This window comes from Uranotaenia lowii, chromosome 3 (assembly GCF_029784155.1).
Source record: "Uranotaenia lowii strain MFRU-FL chromosome 3, ASM2978415v1, whole genome shotgun sequence".
Classification (NCBI taxonomy): domain Eukaryota; kingdom Metazoa; phylum Arthropoda; class Insecta; order Diptera; family Culicidae; genus Uranotaenia; species Uranotaenia lowii.
Window position 1 is genome coordinate 78,599,221 of NC_073693.1, and position 23,534 is coordinate 78,622,754.

Consider the following 23,534-nt stretch of genomic DNA (forward strand, 5'->3'; position numbering starts at 1 on the left):
CATGTTGCTAGAATGCCGGACGACTGTCCTGCAAAACAGGTGTTCGCTACGAATCCGTTAGGAACAAGACGAGCGGGGGCGCAACGATCGAGGTGGTTAGACCAAGTGGAGCGTGATCTGGCGAACGTGGGGTGCCCGAGAAATTGGAGAACGGTTGCCATGGACCGAGTGAATTTTAGAAATTATGTTCGTCAAGCTATGTCGTGAGACGGAATACTATGTAAATAAAATAATAACTTTTTTCATGATTATTTGAAAAAAAATAGGGTGGTTCAAACAGGTTTCATTCGATTTTTCGAACAAAATCACATTTGATAAGTCTGTTTTTGTTCAAAATTTTCTTTTCCAAATCATTGTTAAACTGGATTGTTCACAAAATGTAGGGGAAATAGGGGTTAAAAAGGGCTATATCTACGTTCGTAAACGTGCGGCGTCAGAAAACTATCTCCAATCAATTCTTCCAATTGTTCAGTAAATTGCAATTCTTAAGCAGCCAATATGTTTATTGGGTATTGGCATCAGCCCAGCAAACATTTTTGTAGCTATATTCATATGCTGATTTGATATACGTTCCATATATGTACATTATAGAATTATATAAATGTTGATAAAACAGCATTTACCTAATAAATTGGAGCGACTACACTACACCAATTGGGCGCTATCCGACATCCGACGCTATCGTATCTTTCGGGAGAATGCAAGAGAGCGCAAGATTTTGTTCTCATAACCTTCAAATCGTTGCCAGGAACAATATTTTCCAGTTCTATCAATGGTTAATATTACTCAATTACCATCTGATTTGTATCCATCTGGATGTATTGCTGGTTGCAGAGAGAATATGACGATGATTTTCTCACTTGAAGCCCTCAAAATCATTTCAAAATTACCACGTTCGTCGCCACGCTCATTTTGGTTGTTTTAATAGCCAGGCCCAAAGAAATCCTCTTAGCGAGACAGCAAATTGGGAGAACTCCACTGTTTGCAACGGGTGGCTAAACTGAGAGGCTCACTTAAGTAAGATAGCGTCAAACATTTTTGATGTGACGGGGCCTCCTAGGTCACACAATCCGTCACACGAAAATGGGTCCCATGGCGACAAACGTGTTAAACCGACTTCAGACGACATTTTATACAATCTTTTCAGTATGCAGTTGGAAATGCGATTCTCAACACCATAGTGATTGACTTAAGTTATCATTTCTGATAAGATATCAAGTTTGCTAGGAGTATATGCTCGTTAATATGATGATATTCTTGATGATGTAATGATTACATTGTAATCAATATGGAGAGAGGTACTCATCTGATTCTACTGAATCGAGACCGCCTATAAACACATCGTCGTTGTCTGGGGAGTCTTAGGAATGGTTGGTGTTGATGAGCTCAAGTGGCTCCCAATCTCAGCATCACCGGATAGTGGTCAGAGAACAGTAGTTCAAGTACCTCCGGAATCTCGTTGTTGTTCATGTCCATGAACAGGAAGATTTGGTCGTGAAGGAAACTCCTTTGCAAGGGTAATGTAAGTGTAAAGTTTTGAGGTCTCCTACCAGACTGTTTTCGTAGATGTTACACTTCACTTCTTCAACACTGACTGATTAGAGTGACAATCGCCTGTTGTTGATTGCGGGTTTTGAATTGTCGATGCCATTTAAATCCAAAGTTTTCGCAATGTGGACGCCTGAAAGAACAATGCCATCTGGTACAAAACTCCTTAGTACCAACATTGTGCAAAACATATGCCAATTATGTGCAAATATCTTAATGCCATGGTTGGAGTAGATTCTGATCTGTGGGTGTAGAGTCCATTAAAAATTTACAATGGCAGGTCATTGCATTTCCTCCACTGTTTATACATTCAAAATGCTAAACGTCTTGAAAATTGCAACTCAAAAAATACTGATAATAATACCTGAATCAGTTGATAACGCTTCTAATATAAGGGTACAGTTTAATCGCCTTAAGCTTCATTATAGTTTAAACACGATGGTCGCAATCGTTCCATCTGAATTGCTGCTTATCGGCATCGCGGCAGCATACTTCATCTGTTCTGGTAATATAAAAGGAAAAAAAAGTTAATCTCGGAGACAATAATCTCCTTGTTAATTTGGCACAGCTTCATCGTATGCAGTCAGCAGTCCGCTGCCCGAGCCCGGAACATGTGGACTAAGCCTGGGAAACCGGGTCCTGGGTGGTAACCGGACCGATCTTAACGGCTATCCCTGGACTGCCCTTCTTGTGGTTCAGACGATTCTTGGTTCTTTCGCTGGTTACGCATGTGGAGGCTCTCTGATCGCCAGCCAGTTCGTACTGACGGCTGCTCACTGCTTCGAGGACTTTCCTTCAGACCTCCGGATGTAAGTGATTTCAAAAGTCAGAAATTTTTTAAACATGAACAGTTTTCATCCTTCAGTTCCAAGGTCCGTCTCGGAGATTGGGACATTTTCAGTCCGAAGGATTGCGTAGATGGACTATGTGCTGATGCACCAGTCGAAATACGAGTGGCAGGCCACATTGTTCATCCAGACTACACAACTGAAGACAACCATAACGATATTGCGCTGATCAAACTAGAACGTCAAGTTCAGTTCACCGAATTCATTTCACCCGTTTGCCTGCCTTTGGTCAAGGATCTTCGAACGATGAGGGAAGCCAGCAAGAAGTTCACCGTCGTCGGATGGGGAGCTAGGGAGAGAGGTAAACAAATGCTGGTGAAACTACAAACACTCATGGAGGAGAAATCATTATTTTATCTGCTGTTACGAAATCTTTCAAATGCAGGTGCTTATGGAAGTCAGTACAAACTGGCCGTGGATGTTCCAGGAGTATCCGTGGAAACCTGTCGCAAAACGTATCCGGCGGTGATTGATACGGAAATGTGTGCGGGTGGCGACCCCGGCAAAGACTCTTGCCAAGGTGATTCCGGTGGCAGTTTGGTCCTCAACGACGATGGATACTGGTATCAGTTTGGGGTGGTAAGCTATGGGCTTGGCTGTGGCATTGAGGGAGTTCCTGGCGTCTATACACGTGTAACCAGCTATTTGGATTGGATTCAGAAGAGGATGCTGGGACCTTTCCCTCCGGAGCCAAAGTGGCCGATTTACCCGTAAATTTTTGCATTGTTTGACTTGAGTGATTTAAATAATAAACTGTTAATGTTCAACTGTTTCTCTGTTGCTTTACTGATTTTTTTTTTATTAAAAAACATAATCTAACTGTTGATTTTTAATATCATCGGATCAGAATGGTAAAACACATAATTTTGAAACTAAAAAAACGAAATAAAATTTCATTATGTGAAGACTCAATTTTCTCGTCTGTTTGGGCAATGTGCCGCTATTCAGCCTACTCCTTTTCTATCGTGATACAATTTGATCTAGGACACCTATCTGCTTAAATTTATTTTAAGATAGCTTTAAAACTTCTACAAAATCTTCTCAGGAAACTCGGAAGTATAAAAAAATTTAAAATTTAAACTTTTCTATTATTTTAATGAAGAAGCGTTGAAATGAGTTATCAACGCAAGTTTCAGTGGTGGAATGGAGTTTACTTTCATTCACATTTGTTTGACAAGTACATAACCCTCATCCGCATTAGATTTCATTACCCAAATCAGCACTAGGAGTGTCAATTTGACACTCCAAGCTAAAATCGTCATAACTCTTTTCATGTCTAACCGATTACAATAAAACTTATATCACTAGAAACCTTGTAACGTCAGTAAAATATGTTTAGAACATTATATATAGCTAAAGCTTATAGTTTTCTCGTTATTCAGCATGAAAGAAAAAAAAAGTCCGCACAAATATGCCTCAGGAAAAGTGCTGTAGTTCATTCATATACTACACATCCGAAAAATATTTGCTTTATGCATATGAAAGCTGAAGTTAATGTCTACATCATGAAGCCAAGAATTTTTTTTTTAATTTTTTCTAATGAAATGGTCGCAAAAAGTTCAAAAAAGTGGGCTGAAAAACCTACTTTTCATTAGTTTGCTTGTAAAAACTGTTTGAGCGATGGTAGAGCGTTTGAAAAAATATCATTACAAATTTTATTCTAATTCTGACATTTTGTTGTCTTTAGATTTTTGATGCAACAAAAATTGAATTAACGGGAATTTTTCAAAGTTCACTACTTTGCGCGATTTTTTTACAAATTGAAATTTCTTTTGTTTTTGTGGTCCACCGTCAGGTTGTACCCGGATTTTCAGTGCTTTTACTTTGTCTGGACCAATAAAAAGTATATTCATTGGAAAGCACATTTAATCTACATTCTAGTGAGGTGCAACAATTCACGCAGTGAGATTTCACAAAAATGATGCGTGTCGTACGTTTCTTGGCTGGAAATTTTCTATAGATAGCAGTTCACGTTTGCATGTCACGACACGCATCACTATTTCGTCTGTCGGCTTCGCTCTCTGCCCGTATCACCACCCACCGTACCTACTCGGAGAGCAAACAAACACGTTTTGCTGGACGCGCTGCTTGTGGTTCTAGAAATTCAGGAATGATTTTACGTTTGTAATTTTCATATTTTTGTGAAATCTCACTGCGTGAATTGTTGCACCTCACTAGAATGTAGATTAAATGTGCTTTCCAATGAATATACTTTTTATTGGTCCAAATAAAGTAAAAGCACTGAAAATCCGGGTACAACCTGACGGTGGACCACAAAAACAAACGAAATTTCTATTTGTAAAAAAATCGCGCTAAGTAGTGAAGTTTGAAAAATTCCCGTTAATTCAATTTTTGTTGCATCAAAAATCTAAAGACAACAAAATGTCAGAATTAAAATTTGTAATGATATTTTTTTCAAAGCTCTACCACCGCTCAAACAGTTTTTACTAGCAATCTAATGAAAAGTAGGTTTTTCAGACCACTTTTTTGAACTTTTTGTGACCATTTCATTAAAAAAAATTTAAAAAAATAATTCTTGGCTTCATGATGTAGACATTAACTTCAGCTTTCATATGCATAAAGCAAATATTTAAAGGACGTGTAATGAACTAATGAACTACAGCACTTTTCCTAAGGCATGTTTTTTCGGATTTTTTTTTCTTTCATGCCGAATAAAGAGAAAACTATATGCTTTAGCTATTTATAAGGTTCTAAACATATTTTACTGACGTTACTAGGTTTCTATTGGTATAAGTTTTGTTTGAAGTTCAAAACAATTCAAACGAATTAAATAGATTTTACTTTTGGAGTGTCAAAATGACACTCTAAGTCGGAAAAGGGAGTTTTTTGTCCAGGCTTCCAGGGTTCGTCCATAAATAAAGTAAAGATGCAATATTAAAGAACTTTTGAATTCATTTAGGGTCCGCGAAGAAATTTTTCTTTTTTGAAGCTTCTGAAAAAAGTTAGTAGCATTCAAACTTGCAATAGTGTCAAAATGACACTCTAATGCGGATAAGGGTTAAATAACTACCCATTTCATCAACGATAGCTGATTGTCACTTTCCACTTCTCGATTTCCCTAACCAGGAAAGTATTCTAAATGAATAATTTGTACTTCTACTCGGAATGTCTGGCAACACTGTTGTGTTACTACGAACCTAGTTTTAGTAATCTCGCTTAACCGTGTGATGATGTAAATATCCTATTGTTCTCAGCAATCATCAATAGAGTTGTTTTTGACGTTTCTTACGCACACTTGCTGAGCGGGTACAGATGAGGCGGGACAATTAACCTCAAAAACTCTCGGTACAAAAAACGGGCAGCCAGTCGACACAAATTGTCGTTTTTGAGGTTGATTGTCCCAAAACTGAAAAGTATTGGTGAAACAACCAGCATAATATCAAGAACACTACCAGCGGCAAAAAGGACTATTGCGAATTGGACTAGCTATCATATAATTAAAGTTAGCTGTCAAAAAACTACCTTTAAATAACCTTTAAAAGGACAGAAAACTTTAAAGATAACTCGTCAGTTGGAATAGAATGGAAATTTACTGTCAATAAACCTTTAAATAACCTTTTAACAGGACACTTTGAAATCAGTTTGAAGGCCTCTGTAATATTGCCTGTCGAAAATCTTTCAGAACTCTTATGAAGAAAAAGGCTAAGTGAACGCAAGTTTCCAAAATGGACTCTTAAATACCCATGAGCACTAATAACTTGTCAAAATGCTATTGAAAAACAGCTAGTTTTATCAAAATTAAATACTATTTTAATGCACGTGGTTACTTCGGTACTCCTGCAGAAGGCTTCATGATCAAAAAATTAAGACCAGCCAAAAAAATTAGTGCAGTTAAATTTTCAACGTGATGTTTTATTTTTCAGCTTAAAGTAATCGTTGAGTTTTTCAAGTGTGCAATTTAGATTAGAATCGTCTTGCCGTAGGCTTCTGGAGATAAAAGTATTGTAAAGTTTTGTGGTGATGTTTGGAAAAGAAATTTTTCTATCAGCAAACAGAAAATCGAATAAGAAATGATAGCTCAAGTCTTTAACAATGCGAATGCGAATCGCAATTCATACCAAATAAGTAAACGAACGTAAAAGTTGTTTCTTGAAGTTGGAATAAGTCGCAAAAGTCCACCACGATTGCTTATTCTGAAGACTATCTCATAAATTGCTGAGAGCCTTGCTGTTCTCTCTGCGACTAGCAGTGAGTGCAACCAGATTTCTTAAAATGAGTTGGGCTATTTCAAGATTTTTTTTTAAACACGAGGCTCTCCAACTTTCACAGTAAGTAGGCGAGGAGTGAGCGGGGCTCTAAATGAGTTTGTTTACCGAAATAAGATAATTTGCACAGCTTTTCTGTGGTTTGATGGTAAACAAACTCCATGAGTTCCACTGTTGCATAGCCTAAATAGCCAAAATGGCTGATTCGCGAATTTGATATACGGTAACACCTCCTATATACACAAACCTTGGGCTATTTGAAAGTTGTCCAATGAGAGAAGCAGCAAATATTATCGCTAGCAACGGTTTGCATGAACTTAGAGAAACACTTGAGCTCTCTCGCTCACTTTCAGGATTTATGAATAAGGTGTTAAATATCCTCCAATTGTTTTAGTTCTTATCGCTTTAGCCAGGAGAAAAACATATGTAGGTATGTAATGCGACTTTTTCGAGTATCATACGATCATTCTATAAAGATGAGTTGCGTCCAAAAAAGAAACGATATCCCTTGAAGCAGCGAACTCGCTTCTAACACAGAGAACAGTGTTCGGGCTGGAGCTCAAAACGTGTGTGAGAATACCAACCTAAGATTCAAATCAAATTCGTAAGTGGACTAACATCCATAAGATGTCGCTATCAGTACACTATTTTTTCCTTTTTCCACACGCTTATAAATTAATACTCATCGCTTATCTTAAAGGAGGTCAGTGAAATATATGACATTAACACCTGTTTTTGTATAATCAATTTTTAAAACATCACGATTTAAATAAAAATACCAATCATATTCCAATCACACTTCAATCGTTGTCATATGCCCCATATTGTTCTATCAATATTGGCGCTGAATTGAAAGAGTTGAATTCCATGTTTTGGAGTGTGGGCTGGGATTTCACTATCAGTAAACAATTTCCTTAAACAGAAATTGTGAATATAAATGTTACAATTGTAAATTATGGGTCGATACTCCTGTTGATGTTACCTGAGATTGATATATGAGGACTTGTAACTCAGGATAAGTAATCAATAGAAATGAATTAAGTTAATATCAATCATGAGTAACAAGTCCTCTTTTATCGATCTCAGGTAACATCAACCGGAATATCTACCCATAATTTACAATTATAACATTTATGTTCACATTTTCTGTTCTAGAAAACTATTTACCGATAGTAAAATCCCAGCCCATACTTCAAAATTTGGAATTCAACTTTCAATTCAGCGCCAATATTGATGGAACAAGGCATATGACAGCGATTAAAGTGTGATTGAAATATGTTTTGATTTTTTTTTTAAATCATAATGATTTAAAACTTACTACACAAAAAAATGTGTTTCTGTCAAATCTTGCACTGGCCCCCTTTAAGATAAGCCATGAGCATTTATTTCTAAGCGTGTCGAAAAAATGAAAACAATTATTGTACTGGTAAGGACATCTTATGGATGTTAGTCGACTTACGAATTTGGTTTGAATTTCTCTGGTTGGTATTCTCACACACGTTTTCAACACATTTCTGTTCGGGGCTCGCTATCTGTTATCTGTGCTTAGAACTACTGTATGATGTTTCATATTGTTTTATAACAGCTTTCTATGGGTGGACCATTTCGGATGTAAGAGAAAAAAAACACCTTGTTTTAATAACGGTCAACCCTAAAGAGGAATTTTATTTCATTCAGAATTAAAATTACAACTTTTCCCGCGATTTTCACACAAAACAGGAACAAATTAACTCTGGCAACATTATAGCGGGGATTGTGGTTCAAATTGCTCTTTTTTTCCTTTTTTGGAATAACAGGGTGATCAATACGTTCGATATTGAACAATTAATTACGTGTTAAGTAAACCCATAATTAAACAATTTTTTCAATTTGGGTTTACTTAAAACGTCCTGAATGAGACCATTCTATCGACTTTCTTCAAAAATTATTACAAATTACCGGAAGTTTTTTGTGAAAACAGCTTAAACTTAAAGGCACATTTATAATTTCTCTCAACAACTACATTGAAAGCTGAAAGGGAAATAACTCACCGGCGATTGTCTCCAATGGTCTTCTGAAAAAAAGAATCATGTTATCTTCGTTCCGATTTCAGCTCTAAGACATCACTGGTACCGAGAGAAGGTGTCCATCGTCCATCTCCGTCCATCGGAGGAGATCTTGGGGAAGGCAAACCGCAAGGCTGGCTGGCGCATTCAACCGTGGCCAGCAGACAGATCTTCGGCCATGCGATGCAATTAGCAATTTATTATGGCAAAATGCAATTCTTGTTTTCGGTATCTCCGATATCTCGATATGTGTATTGAATGTTGTTAGAGAGACCTGTTTGTAAAAGACGTCTTCTTGTCTGACAGTACCGGCAGTGCAATCTGCACAATTGATGGACGGAGAAAAAAAGTATCACAGGAAAAAAGTCAAAGCTGTACAACTGATGTAACAGGTTGAAGAAGGAAAAACATCTTGAAACACCTTTGTAAGAATTGCTATTTTTGACTGGTGCAGACTTGGATGAAAAAACATTTAAGATATCAAACTAAATTAAAGAAAATAACCCAAAGTTCAGGGATTTTATCCCTGATTTGATGCTACGATCAAGGTTGCCGAAATAAGTTCTGTGTTTTTGAGAAAAAAAATTCTGACATTCTGCAATTTTACCCAAAAATTCTGTGATGGTTTTCTGTGATGCAATGGGTCTTTTTAACATTTTAGTTGGGCAACATCATTTACCATTACCAATCTTATCATATTTTTCTAATTCAAGGTAAGAAATCTAAATTTAATATCGGTCGAAAAAATTGTAATTTTGGAAATCCATTCAAAATTCAAAAATTCTGTGAAATCTGTCAATACTTCAAAATTCTGTGTTCTGTGACACAGATTCTGTGCTGAAAATTTCCTAAATATTTTGTGAAATTACAGATTTTTCTGTGATTTCGGCAAGCTTGGCTACGATCATAAAATTCAAAGCTTTTTTCAAAAGAGAAAAACCTATAATGCAAATTCATCTTCGGTAATCATTTTTCACTGTCATCGATATGTTCCGTAGCCGTGCCTCTCGATTCATCTATTTTAGGAGTTCTCTTTTGGAAGCAATATCATCTACCCTCACTCAAACCACTGTTGCTTTCAATTTTCTGCAATACTCCGGGTAAAAATGGCTAAACCTTGTCAACAGCTTCAAATGAACCAAATCAGTCCGAGAGTGGGTATATCGCTTGAAAGGGGGAACTGGGTGGAAATCAACCTTGTCTCATATGAGCTGCTGACAGTTTATTTTCCCAGCCCCGGTGCATCGCTAGTTGGTATTGCAATTTACGCGACCTGTTGCTAATCAGTTGCACGTGGGTACGTGTTGACAAATAATCGGTGCCAGTGAAACTGAACCGCTTAAAGGTAGTACTATCTATCGAAGGTTGTGATTAAATCAAAAAACAATAAAATGTTCCATTTGATTTAAATCAGTAAGGTTTTAGAAATTATTGTATTGAAAGCCAAAGCTTTCAAAAATTTCTACTGTGTTCTTTTGACTGAGGCAATACTTACTGCATTGAAGACAGTACTCAACAGCATTAAGAGTAATTGAATCATTTTTTATTCAACTGAATCAATACAATGGTATTTTTAAAAAAATACTTAAGAGAGGAAACGTCCATTTTTACGTGGAGTAGAAACTCATAAAAAAAATTATCCATTCTTATTCTTGTTTTGTCGTTAGTTCGTGATATTTGCTAGCTATGTATAGAAATCTTCCCATTTGCTGAGTTTTCAAAAGTAATTACTCAACAGCATTTCTCGCAAGTCAATTTAGGTTCAAATTCAGTCCGCCATTCATCGCGGTGCGCTTTTCAAATTTAGATGAGCCACCATTCGTCACGACACGGTAAGTCGGAAAAGTCGCCGACTTGAATGAGTGTGAAAACTTTGCTGCACCTTGACTTTGCTGATTACATGGCTGGCAGACACACAACAACAATGGGCGATCATTGTGATTTCCGTTCTGTTCTCACCTGCATCAGCAAGGTATTCCTAAGTACCCATTCAGGAGAAGTATATGTTTTACACCTGTATTAATTAAGGAGCTTGAGAGCCACACCGACAACCAACCAAAGGCGGTGCTTAGTTTTCAATGTCAAATCACTACAGAATTAGCTGGTGGATCAACCGATGACAGCAACAACGTCAACATACCTACTCGTTTCGATATCTTATCATCTCTGGGTTCGAACCCGATAAGCGCCCAAGCCCAAGTCCACAAATCCATATATTTGCCATTCGTTACGTCAGTGCCTTTATCTTCGAGAGGTGTTCGTTAGAAAAGTTTGCGTAATCCTTCGATGCTTGTAGTTTGACGTTTTGTTGCGCGTGCAGAATAAGCACATGTAATTCCGTTGAAACAAATAATGACACAAAATGAGCCATGTAGCAGGCATTTTTGTTTCAAGAATTAAAGAAGGAAGAACAAAATTTATTCGTCATCTTTTATTTACTTTCCAATGTTTAATAAAGATTTTTTTTACCGCATTAGAGAAAGTTTTTTTTTTTGACAGAGATGACATTCTGTATCGTTTTAAAAATGTGATTGCATTCCTCTCAATGGAACGGCGAAAAAAAGATCCCCTCACGAGACGATACCATCATGACGTTAAGAAAAGATCACTGTTTAAAAATAACACACCTTCTTTACATCTCTCTGCTAATTCCTGTACATGGGTTGTTGCAAATGTTTTCTTGTTAGGTGTAAGATGATCCTGTCAATCATTGATTGAAACGAAACTGCAAATGAACAAGAATGCCAGCAATTGTGTCAATAGAAATGAGCCAGAAATGTTGCAGGTATTTTTTTTTTTCTAAAATCTTTATTGCATGTGCATCTTAAACTACATTACATATTATCTCAAAATTTCTGATTGCTTGATTTTCACGTTTGTTAAGGAATGGATATAAACTAAATTTTTCGTCATGGTTCATGTTATAACTGTTCATTTTAGCAACAACCCATATTCAACTAGCAGCCCTGTCACTGATATCTGCGACTAAACAATGTGACACTTTTACTTAGAATGCAACATCTCGGAGAACATGTTGCACGACAGCCGTTTATCATAGTTAAACAATAGATTCTATAGATAACAATAGTACGCAGACATAACCTAATTTACTTACTAACTGCTCGAACTGCTTTCACGTGTTTATTTCTTGGTTTTGAGGTTATGATTTCCAAAACTGGTTTTATTTCTCTGCGAGATTTTGAACGTCTACTTGCAATCGTTCTAGGACCGTCTTCATCAGTGGTAGTTTCAGAGCCTGGAGATAACTGGCGTTTGGTGATCGTTTTGCATGTTTGCTCCTCCACATCCATTTGATCCGTCTTCTCCTTGGAATTTTCGTCCATGTTGTCAGCAATCATCGGGACCAATTTGGATTGTGGTGTTTCTTTGTCTCCGTTAGGTATCCCAATTTGAACAGCATCTGCATAGCTAACAGGAACATCTTTCCCCTTCTGAAATGAAGACACCGATTCCAGCAGTTCTTTAACCGGGACTACTGCTTCACCTTCACAAGATCTCTTTCTGTTTTGTTCACATGACGCTTTCAGGTGACCTTCCTCTTTACACAGGAAACACTTCTGCTTCAGACCGTCATAATAGATTCTTCCTCGTCGGTTTAGGAAGAAAAGCGAGGCCGGTATTTCCTTTTTCATCTCAATGTGAACACCCCTTACTCCGGTGAACAAATCAAGTTCCAGTTCAGCAGGAAACTTTTCTCGGATTAACCTTTTAACAATTCCGTATTTTCCAATAACGACGGCAATATCGGAATCCGAGATTTCCAGTGGCAGATCGAAGATCCGCACGTATTTCGAGATGCCTCCGGCGACTGACATCTTTATCTCCACACTTTCACTATTTGAGTGCTGGAATTGAAGGGTAGCTGGGTTTTGCCCAAGAGCAGCCTTCATCGCATCCTCTGTTCGAAGCTTGATAAAAATCGATTTTTCATCGGCAATTTTGTACGATGATTCCATCGTAGCCTTGTCCGCATTAAAACTTTTAACGAACCTGGCAACTTCAACAATTGAAGGTCCTGGAGCGTCATCGGGAAAACGGAAAGAAATCGTGTTTCTCACTAGTTCGTCAGCCATCTTTGCCAAGAAACGATTTAACACAATTATGAAGAACGACAGAAGATAACGATTATAGCTACTGATCGAAAACACGTCTATACGTCACGAAGTCTGATCGTCAACTGAGTATTTATGTGTTCAGCTTAATTTTTTTTTATTAAAAATTTTCTTAATTGCACTAAGTTCCACACCATCAATTTTTTTGGGATTGGATTCATAGTTTAGAAAGATTAAAAAAAAAGTGATCGACTTTAGGGCAAATAATCAAAAAACGTAGAAACTGGAGTTTCCAATAAGATAAAGCCGGATCAAATATTAAATTCTTATTTTCCCCCTTCCCCTTTTCCTTTTGATTTTTCAGAAAATTAAGGGTAAATAAATAAAGTTAAAGGTATTTTTTCATAAGAAATTATAAATTCCTTGATAATTGAAACCATTCAAATAGCGAAAGTCAAACCGTAGAAGATAGGAATTCATTTTCTAACTCATGGCCATCACACAAACTCAAAAGTTATAAATTTTACTGATACGATTCAAAATAAATGAGAATCAAGGTTTCCAACCAATGTTTTTTCGGGTTAGTAATTTAAAAAAAATATTCGAAATGGTAATCTTTACTCTGAATAAGAAGTTCTTAGTCAATATTATCGAAACACCAGAAAACGGATAAAAATTTAGAATAAAACTAGAATTTAAAATTTTGACATAGAAAATCAATGCTGAAAAAAAGAATACATGAAATATAACACCAGATTAAAAATCTAATTAAATTCAAATACTTAAACAAATTTCTGATCAGGTCAGAGGTGAACCATGATTTTAATGTTTAATATTTTTAATATTTAAACAAGATTTAAATGTGAATTTTCGATAAGGAAAAAAAATCTATTTTAACTTTAGAGAAATTATTCAAAATACATAGATAATTAAATTTAATCTGATAAAAATCGAAGTATATAATTTAGTGTCAATAGTTCTAGTGATCAAAGTCAGAGATGAAAACCTATTTTAAATTCAAATTTTTACATTTATTGAAATAATTGGCTTAAAAAAATCATGTTTGATTGAAGTTCAGTATAATAACTTTGAAAATTTAAAACACAACTTATTCGATTCGTCACCAAATACGAAACTGATGGATAGAAAAAGTAAGGAATTCCAAGCTGTTTTGTTAATAATGAGAGCACGATGCAAATACTCATTTAATAAACATTGCACATTAAAATTGACAATTGAAGTTGCTATCAAGAATTGTTTTTTCGAACTACTCATCGAAGAATTGAAAAATTATAATCGATTCTTAGAACATGATTATTAAAATAATAAAAATAAGTGAAATGTTTTAAAAACTGATGAATTAACAAGTTGAAATTGATTCTGAATTTATAGATCAAACTTAATTGAATTTTGAAATAAAATTTTCAGGATTCAAATGACAATAAATGATCTAAAAAAGTTTAATCCTTCAATATTTTAAAGGCTGTAAAAACATATACTTGTGACATTTTTGAAGAAAATTAAAAAAAAAAGTTGTTAAAGTTTTCGTTGCATTTATTCATGATTAGGTTTTTGCTTATAAAAATATTTTAAATTAAATTTTGTTGAAAGTTACTGAAAAATTCCATTATTTTACAGAATTCGAAAATTAAGCAAATAGATAATATCACAAGTTTTTTTTGCAGAAGTTAAAATCTAAATATTGCGGCCTTGAAGACAGATGATTTTAAATTTTTTTGTTATAAAGCTTAGTTCTTTTAGAAATGAGACACTTTCATTTGCTAATAGCTCATTTTCTAGTAATCGGAAATTCAAATTTTTGATAGCATTTTGTTGCCTGTAAAAAGTACTATCCGACCTATTTTTTTCAAAATTTAAAATTTACGCGTTTTCGAGATATTTACGATGCAAGAGAAAAAGGAAAAAATAATTTTGCACAGTTTCATTCAAAATCTATCATTATCAAATTGATAGCTGACAAAACCGTTGATTATTCGAAAAATTATTGTTAGGGTGGTCTAACCGGTTTTACCGAAACCGGTAAAACCGGTAAAACCGTCCATTTTCCAATACCGAAAATACCGGATTTCGGGACGGTAAAAAACGGTATTTCCGGTAATTTTTTTATCATTCTTTAGCACTGTAATATAATTGACACAGCTAAATGTTCTGGAATTTGTTCAAAAGATGCAAAAATGTTTTATCTATAAACAGGTCAAGTTTATCAAAATCGTTCTAAGCGGTGTCGGGCTTTAAACATTTTTTAAAACCAAAAATGTTAAAAACTGATTTGAAACTTCCTAATTTGTTTTAAAACAAGAAATGTTTCAACAGAGTCAGCATTAAACAAATGTAAGAATGTTTGTGGGAAATTTCTCTATCAATATTTTCAAGGTAATTGATGAAACTCTGTTGTTTTTATATTGAACACTGTTTAAGCATTTTTTTTCCAGACAAAGCAGTAACAAAGTTTTATAAATTTGCAACAGTATTATAGAAGCAAAGAGCGTATGGATCAGATCCAAACAACTAAATATATTCATAGCTGAATTTTGACTGATTTTTTATTAGATTTTTATTTCTACTTGTTCGTTTTAGTTTTGGATAGGCAAACCTAATGCGATCACGACCTAAGTTGTGGGGAAAACATCCATATTTTAGACAACAATTTTGTGAGGCAACCAAAAACTTTGTGACAGTGTTTTGAGTTTTGTTTAGTAATAAATTAAGTCATTTTTTAACGAAAAATCTTTTTGAAATCAAATTCTATATCATTTTCATGAAAGACAATAAAAACATTTACTAAATCGGTAGAATCTGTTCTTCAACCTGAATACTGTTCTACAGAGTTTAGGGCAAAAATTCGTCGAAAACTATTTGACACTTCTATAATTTTTGCAACCTCAATGCGAAATTATAATGAAAAAAATGACGATGATTACTATTATGATTATCATGAGGGTGATGATAGATTAATGACAAAGGGATAATTTAAAGGCACAATACCATGTTTTTCAATTGAAAATGTAGCAAAATCAATTGCGTTATATATTCTCAACATTTTATGCCATTACTATTGCAATTAGACGAAACCTTTTCATGAATTCGTTTTACTTTTAAAAATACCGGTTTTACCGGTTCTATCGGTTTTATAAATTACAAATACCGAAATACAGGATTTGAAAAAAAAAACCGGTAAATCCGACCACCCTAATTATTGTGTGTGAGTGATGGAAAAGTATGCAAATACTGTCAAAAATGTCCACACAGTTCAAATCAAGCATTGGGGTGAAACACATGATCGGCAACTTCGGCTAAAGGTAATCAGGGAAGTCAAGTCTCATACCAGCATTTTGAATTTTCAATAATCGAAAAACTGAGGGTAGATCGCTGAAATTTCCCAAATTTTGATTTTCCGATACGCTGAAAGTGTTGCCTGGTATTGAGTCATTCAAACCTAACCACAAACAACAATTTCATGCTAATTCCACAGCTCGTAAGCTGTATAGCCGGTTCCGAGGCTATGGGACAGATGATTTGTGATGAACGAAAAAACTTATGAAATACACTATTTTAAATAAATTCCAGCGTTTGAATTCTATACCATGTCTGCTCGTGCCAAGGTCCCGTGTATAGTAAAGTATGTATTTGCTGGTTATTTTGTAAAAAATATAATAATTTGCCAAAATTCTGCTCCGGTGAAAAAAAAACAACAATTTTCAAATCGTAAACTATGGTTTTCGTTGTTTTCAAAAGCCTAAAAAAAGTATTCTTTTATGTATCCTTCGCAACCTACGATTTATACTTACCGATTATACTTTAAGTTCAATCTCATGATGGTTTTACTTCGTTATTGCCAGATTTTGCCAGCAGAAATTCCATTATAAACGCTCATAAAGTGGCTCAAAAATAATCAAATTTGTTTATTTCGAAACAGCTGGATCCACAAAATTGCCCTCAGTTTCTTTTAAAAAATAAGTATTGGTCCAAAAAGTAGCAGAAATTGAAGTAGGAGGATGTAGCCACCTAAAATACGGATTAGACGAAGTACAAGTTTGAAAAACTGATCAATATAATGACTGGAAAAAGTGTGCGCTGGACGATGGGAGGTACTAAGAGTAAAGTAGAATTTATTCTTACAAAAAAACGATAAATAATTTTTTTCAAATTTTTTCATGAATTATCATAAGATTACCTCATTTACTTTATAAAAAGTATTTAGATCAAACGAAAGATTTTGGAGATACACGCATTCGTAACTGTCCCATTTCTAAAAGAACTAAGCTTTATTATAAAGTTTTTTTTAAAAGCGCAGAATTTTCTTTAATAATTTTAACCTATTTTCAAAAGTTTCAGGGCACCCAAATTATTCAAATAAGCGCTTCAGTTGTTTATACCTCACAAAAATATGACTTTTGTGACCTTGTGTAATTTTTGAAAACTCTTTTAAATGTGGAGTTGAAAATTTTGCTTGAACGTCATGTGGTGTCGTCGAATGAAATGTTTTAGGTCTAGGGTAAAATAGAACTAAATACCGCCGGAAGCGAGCTAATATTCTGACATGTTTATTAGCACTTATTTTAAAACACCTTTAGGGATCAAGCACAAAATCGAGAAAACAAGTTACTTGGGAACAAAAACTTAAAAAAAAAAAATGAATATAGAAGATGTTGAAATTCCCATCTTTTACAGTTCGATTTCCACTTTTTGAACTTTTAAATAATTATTTAATTTTGAAATTTTAACCCACAACTTTTTTTTCCGTTCCCCTTAGGAAATTTTGAAAAAATTGAAGGGGGGTTGAAAAGTTACAAAAAAAGAATTTCATATCTGTTTCTGCTCAATTGATGATTGATACAGTGAGTATTGAAAATTTAATATCGCTGCTAAGTAATACTTGGATTATTATAAAATTTGGCAAGATAGATACTTTCAGTTCTGACGAAACCGTGTCTTTTTTTCGAAGCACCCCTTATAAAATGCTCATTTCTTATTATTTTCATACAAAATACTAGATTTTTCATTTGGTAAACCTGAGAGTTTTTGAAAAATAGTTTTTTTTCGCATAGGTTTTCGCATCCACTTTTCTTATAATAGCTAGCATATGGTTGCCAAATTGCCCGGTTTTATCCGGGGGATCCCGAATATTTAATACAAAATTTGGTGTAGGTTCAGTCTGGTCCAGTTGCCCAGATTTTATTGAAAAAAGCCCGGATTTTCCCGGATTTTTTTTGCTATGTTCCAAATCAAACAGAAATAGAAAACATATTTTATAGTTAATTTTTTTAACTAATGCGTCCTTTTTGAGCAAGCTTCATAAAATTAATCATGAATTTTTTTTTGAAAGTCAAAAATACGTTTGAAAATCTGCTGATGAGTTTTGATAAAAACATTTTTTTTCTACTTGACTTTGTTGAGTGGTTTCTGGGTTTAAACCAAATTTGCCCGGATATTTCCCGTATTTCTGGTTGAACATTTTAAAATCAAATGCCCAGATTTTGCAAGGTTTTAAGATAAAATAGTCCGGATGTGTATTCGTAAAAATGCAACACTTTGTCTTCTGAATAACTTTCGCATTCATGAATGGTTGATGAATTTTTCAGTGAAGCTACCTTGAAGTGTATTGTTTACATGGGCACTCGACTTTAATTTTTGGGCGCCACGTGCTAAATCCAACCTTTTTTCCAAATCTTGGCTTTTTTCTATTACTTTTTCGTTTCCTGAAGCTTGACTTTCAAAATTACTCAAAACTTTTAATTCGATCGAAGTTATGACAATTGCAGCATATTGTTCTCCATCTACACAAAAACATCTTATTTGATTTTTAATTGCTCCACCTCTGATTTGGAGTAATTGCATTAATCCAAATCCAAATCCAACCGAAACATAGTATAAACTTTGTAGGATCTATGGGAGTGTTGATCGGAGGAAAAGGTTGCGTTTGGAGGTAACCTTCTTTGTATATTTAGCCATTCATTGTGTCAAGTCAATAGTAACAATGAATGACTGATTTGTAGCTTTCACGGATCGTCAGCCACTTCAAGTGCTTTCTTTTTTTCACTTTTTTCTCTTTGTTTATCTCTGGAACATCCAGACAAGACTTTTCAACGAAAAGTTTATGTTTGAAAACCTGCCAGATGCCCGCGAAAGAGTTCGTTTTGCTGTCTTTCACGTAATTTTTCAAAATATCTCCCTGCAAGCGGTTCGAATATTTTGCACACGATTTGACCACCGTATTTTGTTTATTTTTAATGCGGCACCTTTTTTTCATGCTCAAATGAAATTAGGGCATATTTTTGTATAGTCAGCTAGAAAATTAGTATAAAAGAAATTGTCACTTCCCCAATTGATGGTTTTCATTTACGCTTGATAAAACCTCTAATATCCCCTACCTTTATGGGAACAATGATATTCACTTCATGAATAGTGGAAATAAGAATGAATTAGCATACTTTTAAATCCTCTTGGATTCCTAACACGATTTACCATATACACTTTAGTGGAATGGTAGATTTTCATCTATTTGAGAGTGTCCAATAGGGACTTTCCTGAATTTTTCTTGATCTTTTCCAAAAAATGTATTCAATGACCTTCTGTAGTGGACGATATCGAAAAAAACCACTTGAATGGACGTCGCCAAAATGAACATGTAAACATTATACACTGGAAGGTAGCTTACTGAAAATTTCATTAATTTTTTAATTTGTGCATGCAAAAGTTGTATCAAAACAAAATGTTACATTGCGTTCGAATTTGAAGCCTTCAGGAAACGTTTATGCTGCGCATTTTTTTTTTTTTTTTTTTTTTTTTTTTTTTTTTTTTTTTTTTTTTTATTAATTTATTTTTTTTTTTTTTTTTTTTTTTTGGGGTTTTAGTTTTTTATTGGAATACTTATTTACTACAAGACTATCTCCTAATTTTTACATACTTCATTGTTCTACTCTACTTATATAAACTAACTTAAATTTAGCCAACTTCCGAAATTAGCAGAAAATGCATTTTTGTTGTTCCACCTATTTTCCCTGATTTCTTTTTGCAACACAAACAAACTAGGATTTTTACGGTTTTTTATCAAGTATGATATCACTTTTGCTACTAACCAAAGGCCGGCTTTTTCCTGTTTGTTATTGTCATTTGTTTTCTTCATCAACATATTCTCGGGATCATTTGTAACTATTCTCAACCGTTGTTGCAATAATTTGAATCCATTCTATTAAGAGCAATAATTTTTTATCATAAATACTTTATATTTTACTATAACGTCTCAAACTGCTGCCCATTGAATAATCAAGCAGTTGATGACTCGACCTACTACGGCTCGAAAAGAACTAACCTAATTTCAAACGCAACTGTATGCACTAAGTAGGCTGTTGCACAATCTGCAACAACGTTGCTGCAGCTGGTTGCAAAACTTTAACCAATTCGCCCTGATTGGTTCCAACCAAACTTCCGTCAACTACACCTTGGCCATATCTTCAAGTAGGCATAGAATCAGTCATTTCGAACAGCTGATCCAATTATCCTCATGTTGCAATGTCCTTGTGTCTAGGTTGTCCGGTTGCTCTTACTTTCATTCGCCGGCTACAGTGTTAGGCTCTTTCGCACAAAGTGCGCATTGCTCTTTACCTAGGCAGCGCGATACATTCTGATGCCTCCCCAATTGGCACAAATTCTAACTGGTAGCTCCTTCTACGGATGGAGGCTCGGCAGTAAAGTTCCAATCGGTAGATCCGCCATATGAAGAAGGAAAAGAAAAAAATCTGTAAGAACTATAATTGCTTCGCACAGCAAGCAGTAGCAGTAATCATGGTTTGGCCGTAGACAGCTTCTACTGTTTTCTGCTCAAACATAAGTAGGTACGTGGAAATTGTACCGGAGTTCTCGAACATGACCGATCCCCACCACTGACTGCACTGGCGGCCTGGCAAGTAAAACCTCCAAATCGGAAAAAGGCGTGAGGCAGTGAAAACTGAGCTCCACTACTTCTTCCTATCGACAGCGCGGCTGACTTTGAGGTTGGTACGTCCGGAGGTCGTCGTCAGAAGCAGCAGAGAGAAGAGACATGGAAGGCAGTATCGTATGGCTATTAGCACCATCACCTTGAAAAATTGCATCGATGCGGTTCGGTTGGCAGCACGTCAAAGTGTAATGTTCGTTTTTTTTGCTCATTTCTGTTGTACTTATGAGTTTAATATCTATACCTCATGGTTCATGATGCGAAATGGACACGGCGCGATGACGGTAGCAATCATAATTTGTCATGCAATGTGGCGGAGAGTCTATGGCTATTAAAATGAGCGATCTCTCAGCGAACATGTGCCTGATCGCGGTGCCTCGAGCGAGTGGCTTCTAGAACAAGAACCTAGCTCCCCCAATCCACGTGGTTAAGAAATATTGCCTCTGGAGTTGAAAAATTAATTAACTCTGAAGGAAATTTGCTCAATGAAACGATTATCATCATTCCACGCGCGCCCGTCATCATAGCTGCTGCAAGTCAACTTGATTGACAAATTGGAACAAATTATAAGATCACTTCACATCCGACAGAGATCAACGGCAAAGTTCCGTCAAGGTTCGGTCCATATCACTTCTGTCCCGGTGCAGCATCTTCAGGTGCCGGTCTCCTGCTCGCGAAACGTAATTTTCAATGAATCTCATTTTATTCGCTTTAAATATCGTTATTGTCTCCTCCCTCCGGAGCTGATGAACCACCGAAGAGAGGCCTCAGAAGAAGCAAAACTGCAGGTATCACATTATGGTCGCGTGTTCTCCGCAGAATCGCGCAGAACCACACGCCCCTTTTTAACAAATTGGCTGCGCCCGGCCAGTCGATGCACATTGTAGGTATGTGTATGTTTACCTCATTATGCAAATTGTTTAATTATGTTGCATGGCAACACGCGTGTTAATCGGTATCACCATCTTCGCCATTCAGTTCGGTCCACGGTTGAGGTCGTTTGGCGACGCCCGGCTCTTTAGCTTCACCGTTTGTTTCTGCATTATTGAGTAATAAAACGCCTTTTATTGACTTTCCTTGGCGTCTTTCATTTGGATGCTGTGCCGGTAGGCCGATTGGTTTAGCTGTTTTTTGGAGGCTATGGAATATGAAAATTTAGAAACATATATCTTCATACATATGTTGTTCTTCTCATTATAGTTTATTAACGCTCATTCGTCCATGAAATTTTTACCCGTTACAGTCTCTGGAGTGTCAATTTGACACTCCTGACTAAAACCAATTTATTTCTCTTGTTTCGCAAAAGATATTTATAGTTTAGTTACTTCGTAATGTCATATTTTTGTAAAGTATCGCAGCACTTATGTAATAACACCACTGGAATCGGTATAAAATTGGCTTTCAGGTGAATATATATTTATTGCGGAAATCTTGCACAGTGCAAAGTTGAATTTAAGTGCAAGAAAATTTCAGAAATTGGAAATTGACACAAAAAGTTAAAAAACAGATAATTTTAAAAATTCGTCAAAAAATCTGTGTTTCGTATTTTGAAAATCGAAAGGAACGAAAATGTGCCAAATAACGTCAACTTTTCAAACCTCTTTTCAAATTTTATCAGGTCTGACCTAAACAATTTTAACGGTTCATTGATTGAAAAGTACGGTATTTACACCATTTTTTTACATTTTTGTGGTCTTGATCTTAAAAAAACAAAAAAAAACTATCACTATTAGCAACGTTTAGCTTCTAATTCCAGCTTTCTTAGACACTTATTTAAATTTTCTAAGCGTTCTGTAGTTGATCTACAGTCTTTTTTCCAAAGCATTTTTTTTCTTAGATTTTGAATAATGGAAAATAAGAATTGAAGGTGAATAATATCTGTAAAACATATTTCAGTTACATAACGAGGTTTCCAAAACTAAAAAAATGTAAAATTCGGCTGAGATTCAAGAGATATATAGCAGTTTTAAACGAGGTGTGTCAAATTGACACTCAAGGTCTGATTAGGGAGTTTTTTTAGGGCTCTCGGGGTGCGTGTATAAAAAAGTAATGATGCGAAATTAAAGATTCTAAGAATTCATTGAGGGGCACCAAAGAAATTTTTTTATTTAGATACATCGGAATAAAGTTTCAAGCTGCCTCCAAATGTGTCATAATGACACTTTACAACGGATTAGGGTTAAGAAGTGCAATTAAACAAGTTAAGAATTTGAAACAAACCATTTTAACTTAAAAATTCATAAATTGAATATTTTTTAAACACATCAACAATCTGGTAGCCATGTGACAGGCATTAACTAAACTCACGATAGTCAACAGAGTGAGCAAAAAACTCTGAACCCCTGTATTCTTTACTTAATTACTACTCACTTTTCAAATCGTTGAAAAATTAAACCGAAAAATTAAAACTCCAATTTCTGCGAAAATTGGGTTTTGTGTTTCTCATTCCTCTAAATGCTTAACTCTTTTATCGAAACGAATTTAATAAATTACAACAGGAAACAAAATTCATATTTTTCCGAAGTTCAAAGAATTCCAATTTGTTTGTTTGGGTACAATGAACTAAAATATTTAATCAGCTTTCTTAAACATTTTTTCAGAAAATAGGCAAAAATCATTAAAAGAAACTGCTGCACTTTACTAACAAAATTGCAATAAGTCAAAAAAAATCAAATGGAAGATTCAAACCAATGATCAACTTTCCCGAAAACCGCAAATTGACTTCTGAGAAGAAGGTTAAAGTAATTTTTTTTGTTTACTTTTTGTTTACCCCATTCTATAAAACACGGAAATTTCAAAAAAAAAAATCAGTGATGTTTTAATCAAAATTTCATTTC

General features: G+C 35.1%; 2 protein-coding genes across 5 annotated transcripts in view; both read left to right on the forward strand.

The window, feature by feature from the left end:
* LOC129751335 (protein windpipe) overlaps positions 1-23,534 on the forward strand; it is a 95,652-nt gene that overhangs the window by 21,061 nt on the left and 51,057 nt on the right. The gene's annotated exons all lie outside the window — the stretch shown is intronic.
* Positions 1,987-13,112, forward strand: LOC129752320 (CLIP domain-containing serine protease B4-like). The gene is made up of 5 exons (XM_055748106.1): positions 1,987-2,053; positions 2,117-2,357; positions 2,414-2,697; positions 2,782-3,060; positions 13,021-13,112. The coding sequence occupies exons 1-5, from the start codon at positions 1,987-1,989 to the stop codon at positions 13,110-13,112; spliced, it is 963 nt and encodes a 320-aa protein (XP_055604081.1).

Excerpts from the sequence above, each read along its gene's own strand:
- LOC129752320 (XM_055748106.1), top strand. The coding sequence starts at position 1,987 with ATGGTCGCAATCGTTCCATCTGAATTGCTGCTTATCGGCATCGCGGCA. Across the intron at positions 2,358-2,413 it reads TTTCCTTCAGACCTCCGGAT|TTCCAAGGTCCGTCTCGGAG; the intron begins GTAAGTGATTTC and ends TTCATCCTTCAG. Across the intron at positions 2,698-2,781 it reads ATGGGGAGCTAGGGAGAGAG|GTGCTTATGGAAGTCAGTAC; the intron begins GTAAACAAATGC and ends TTTCAAATGCAG.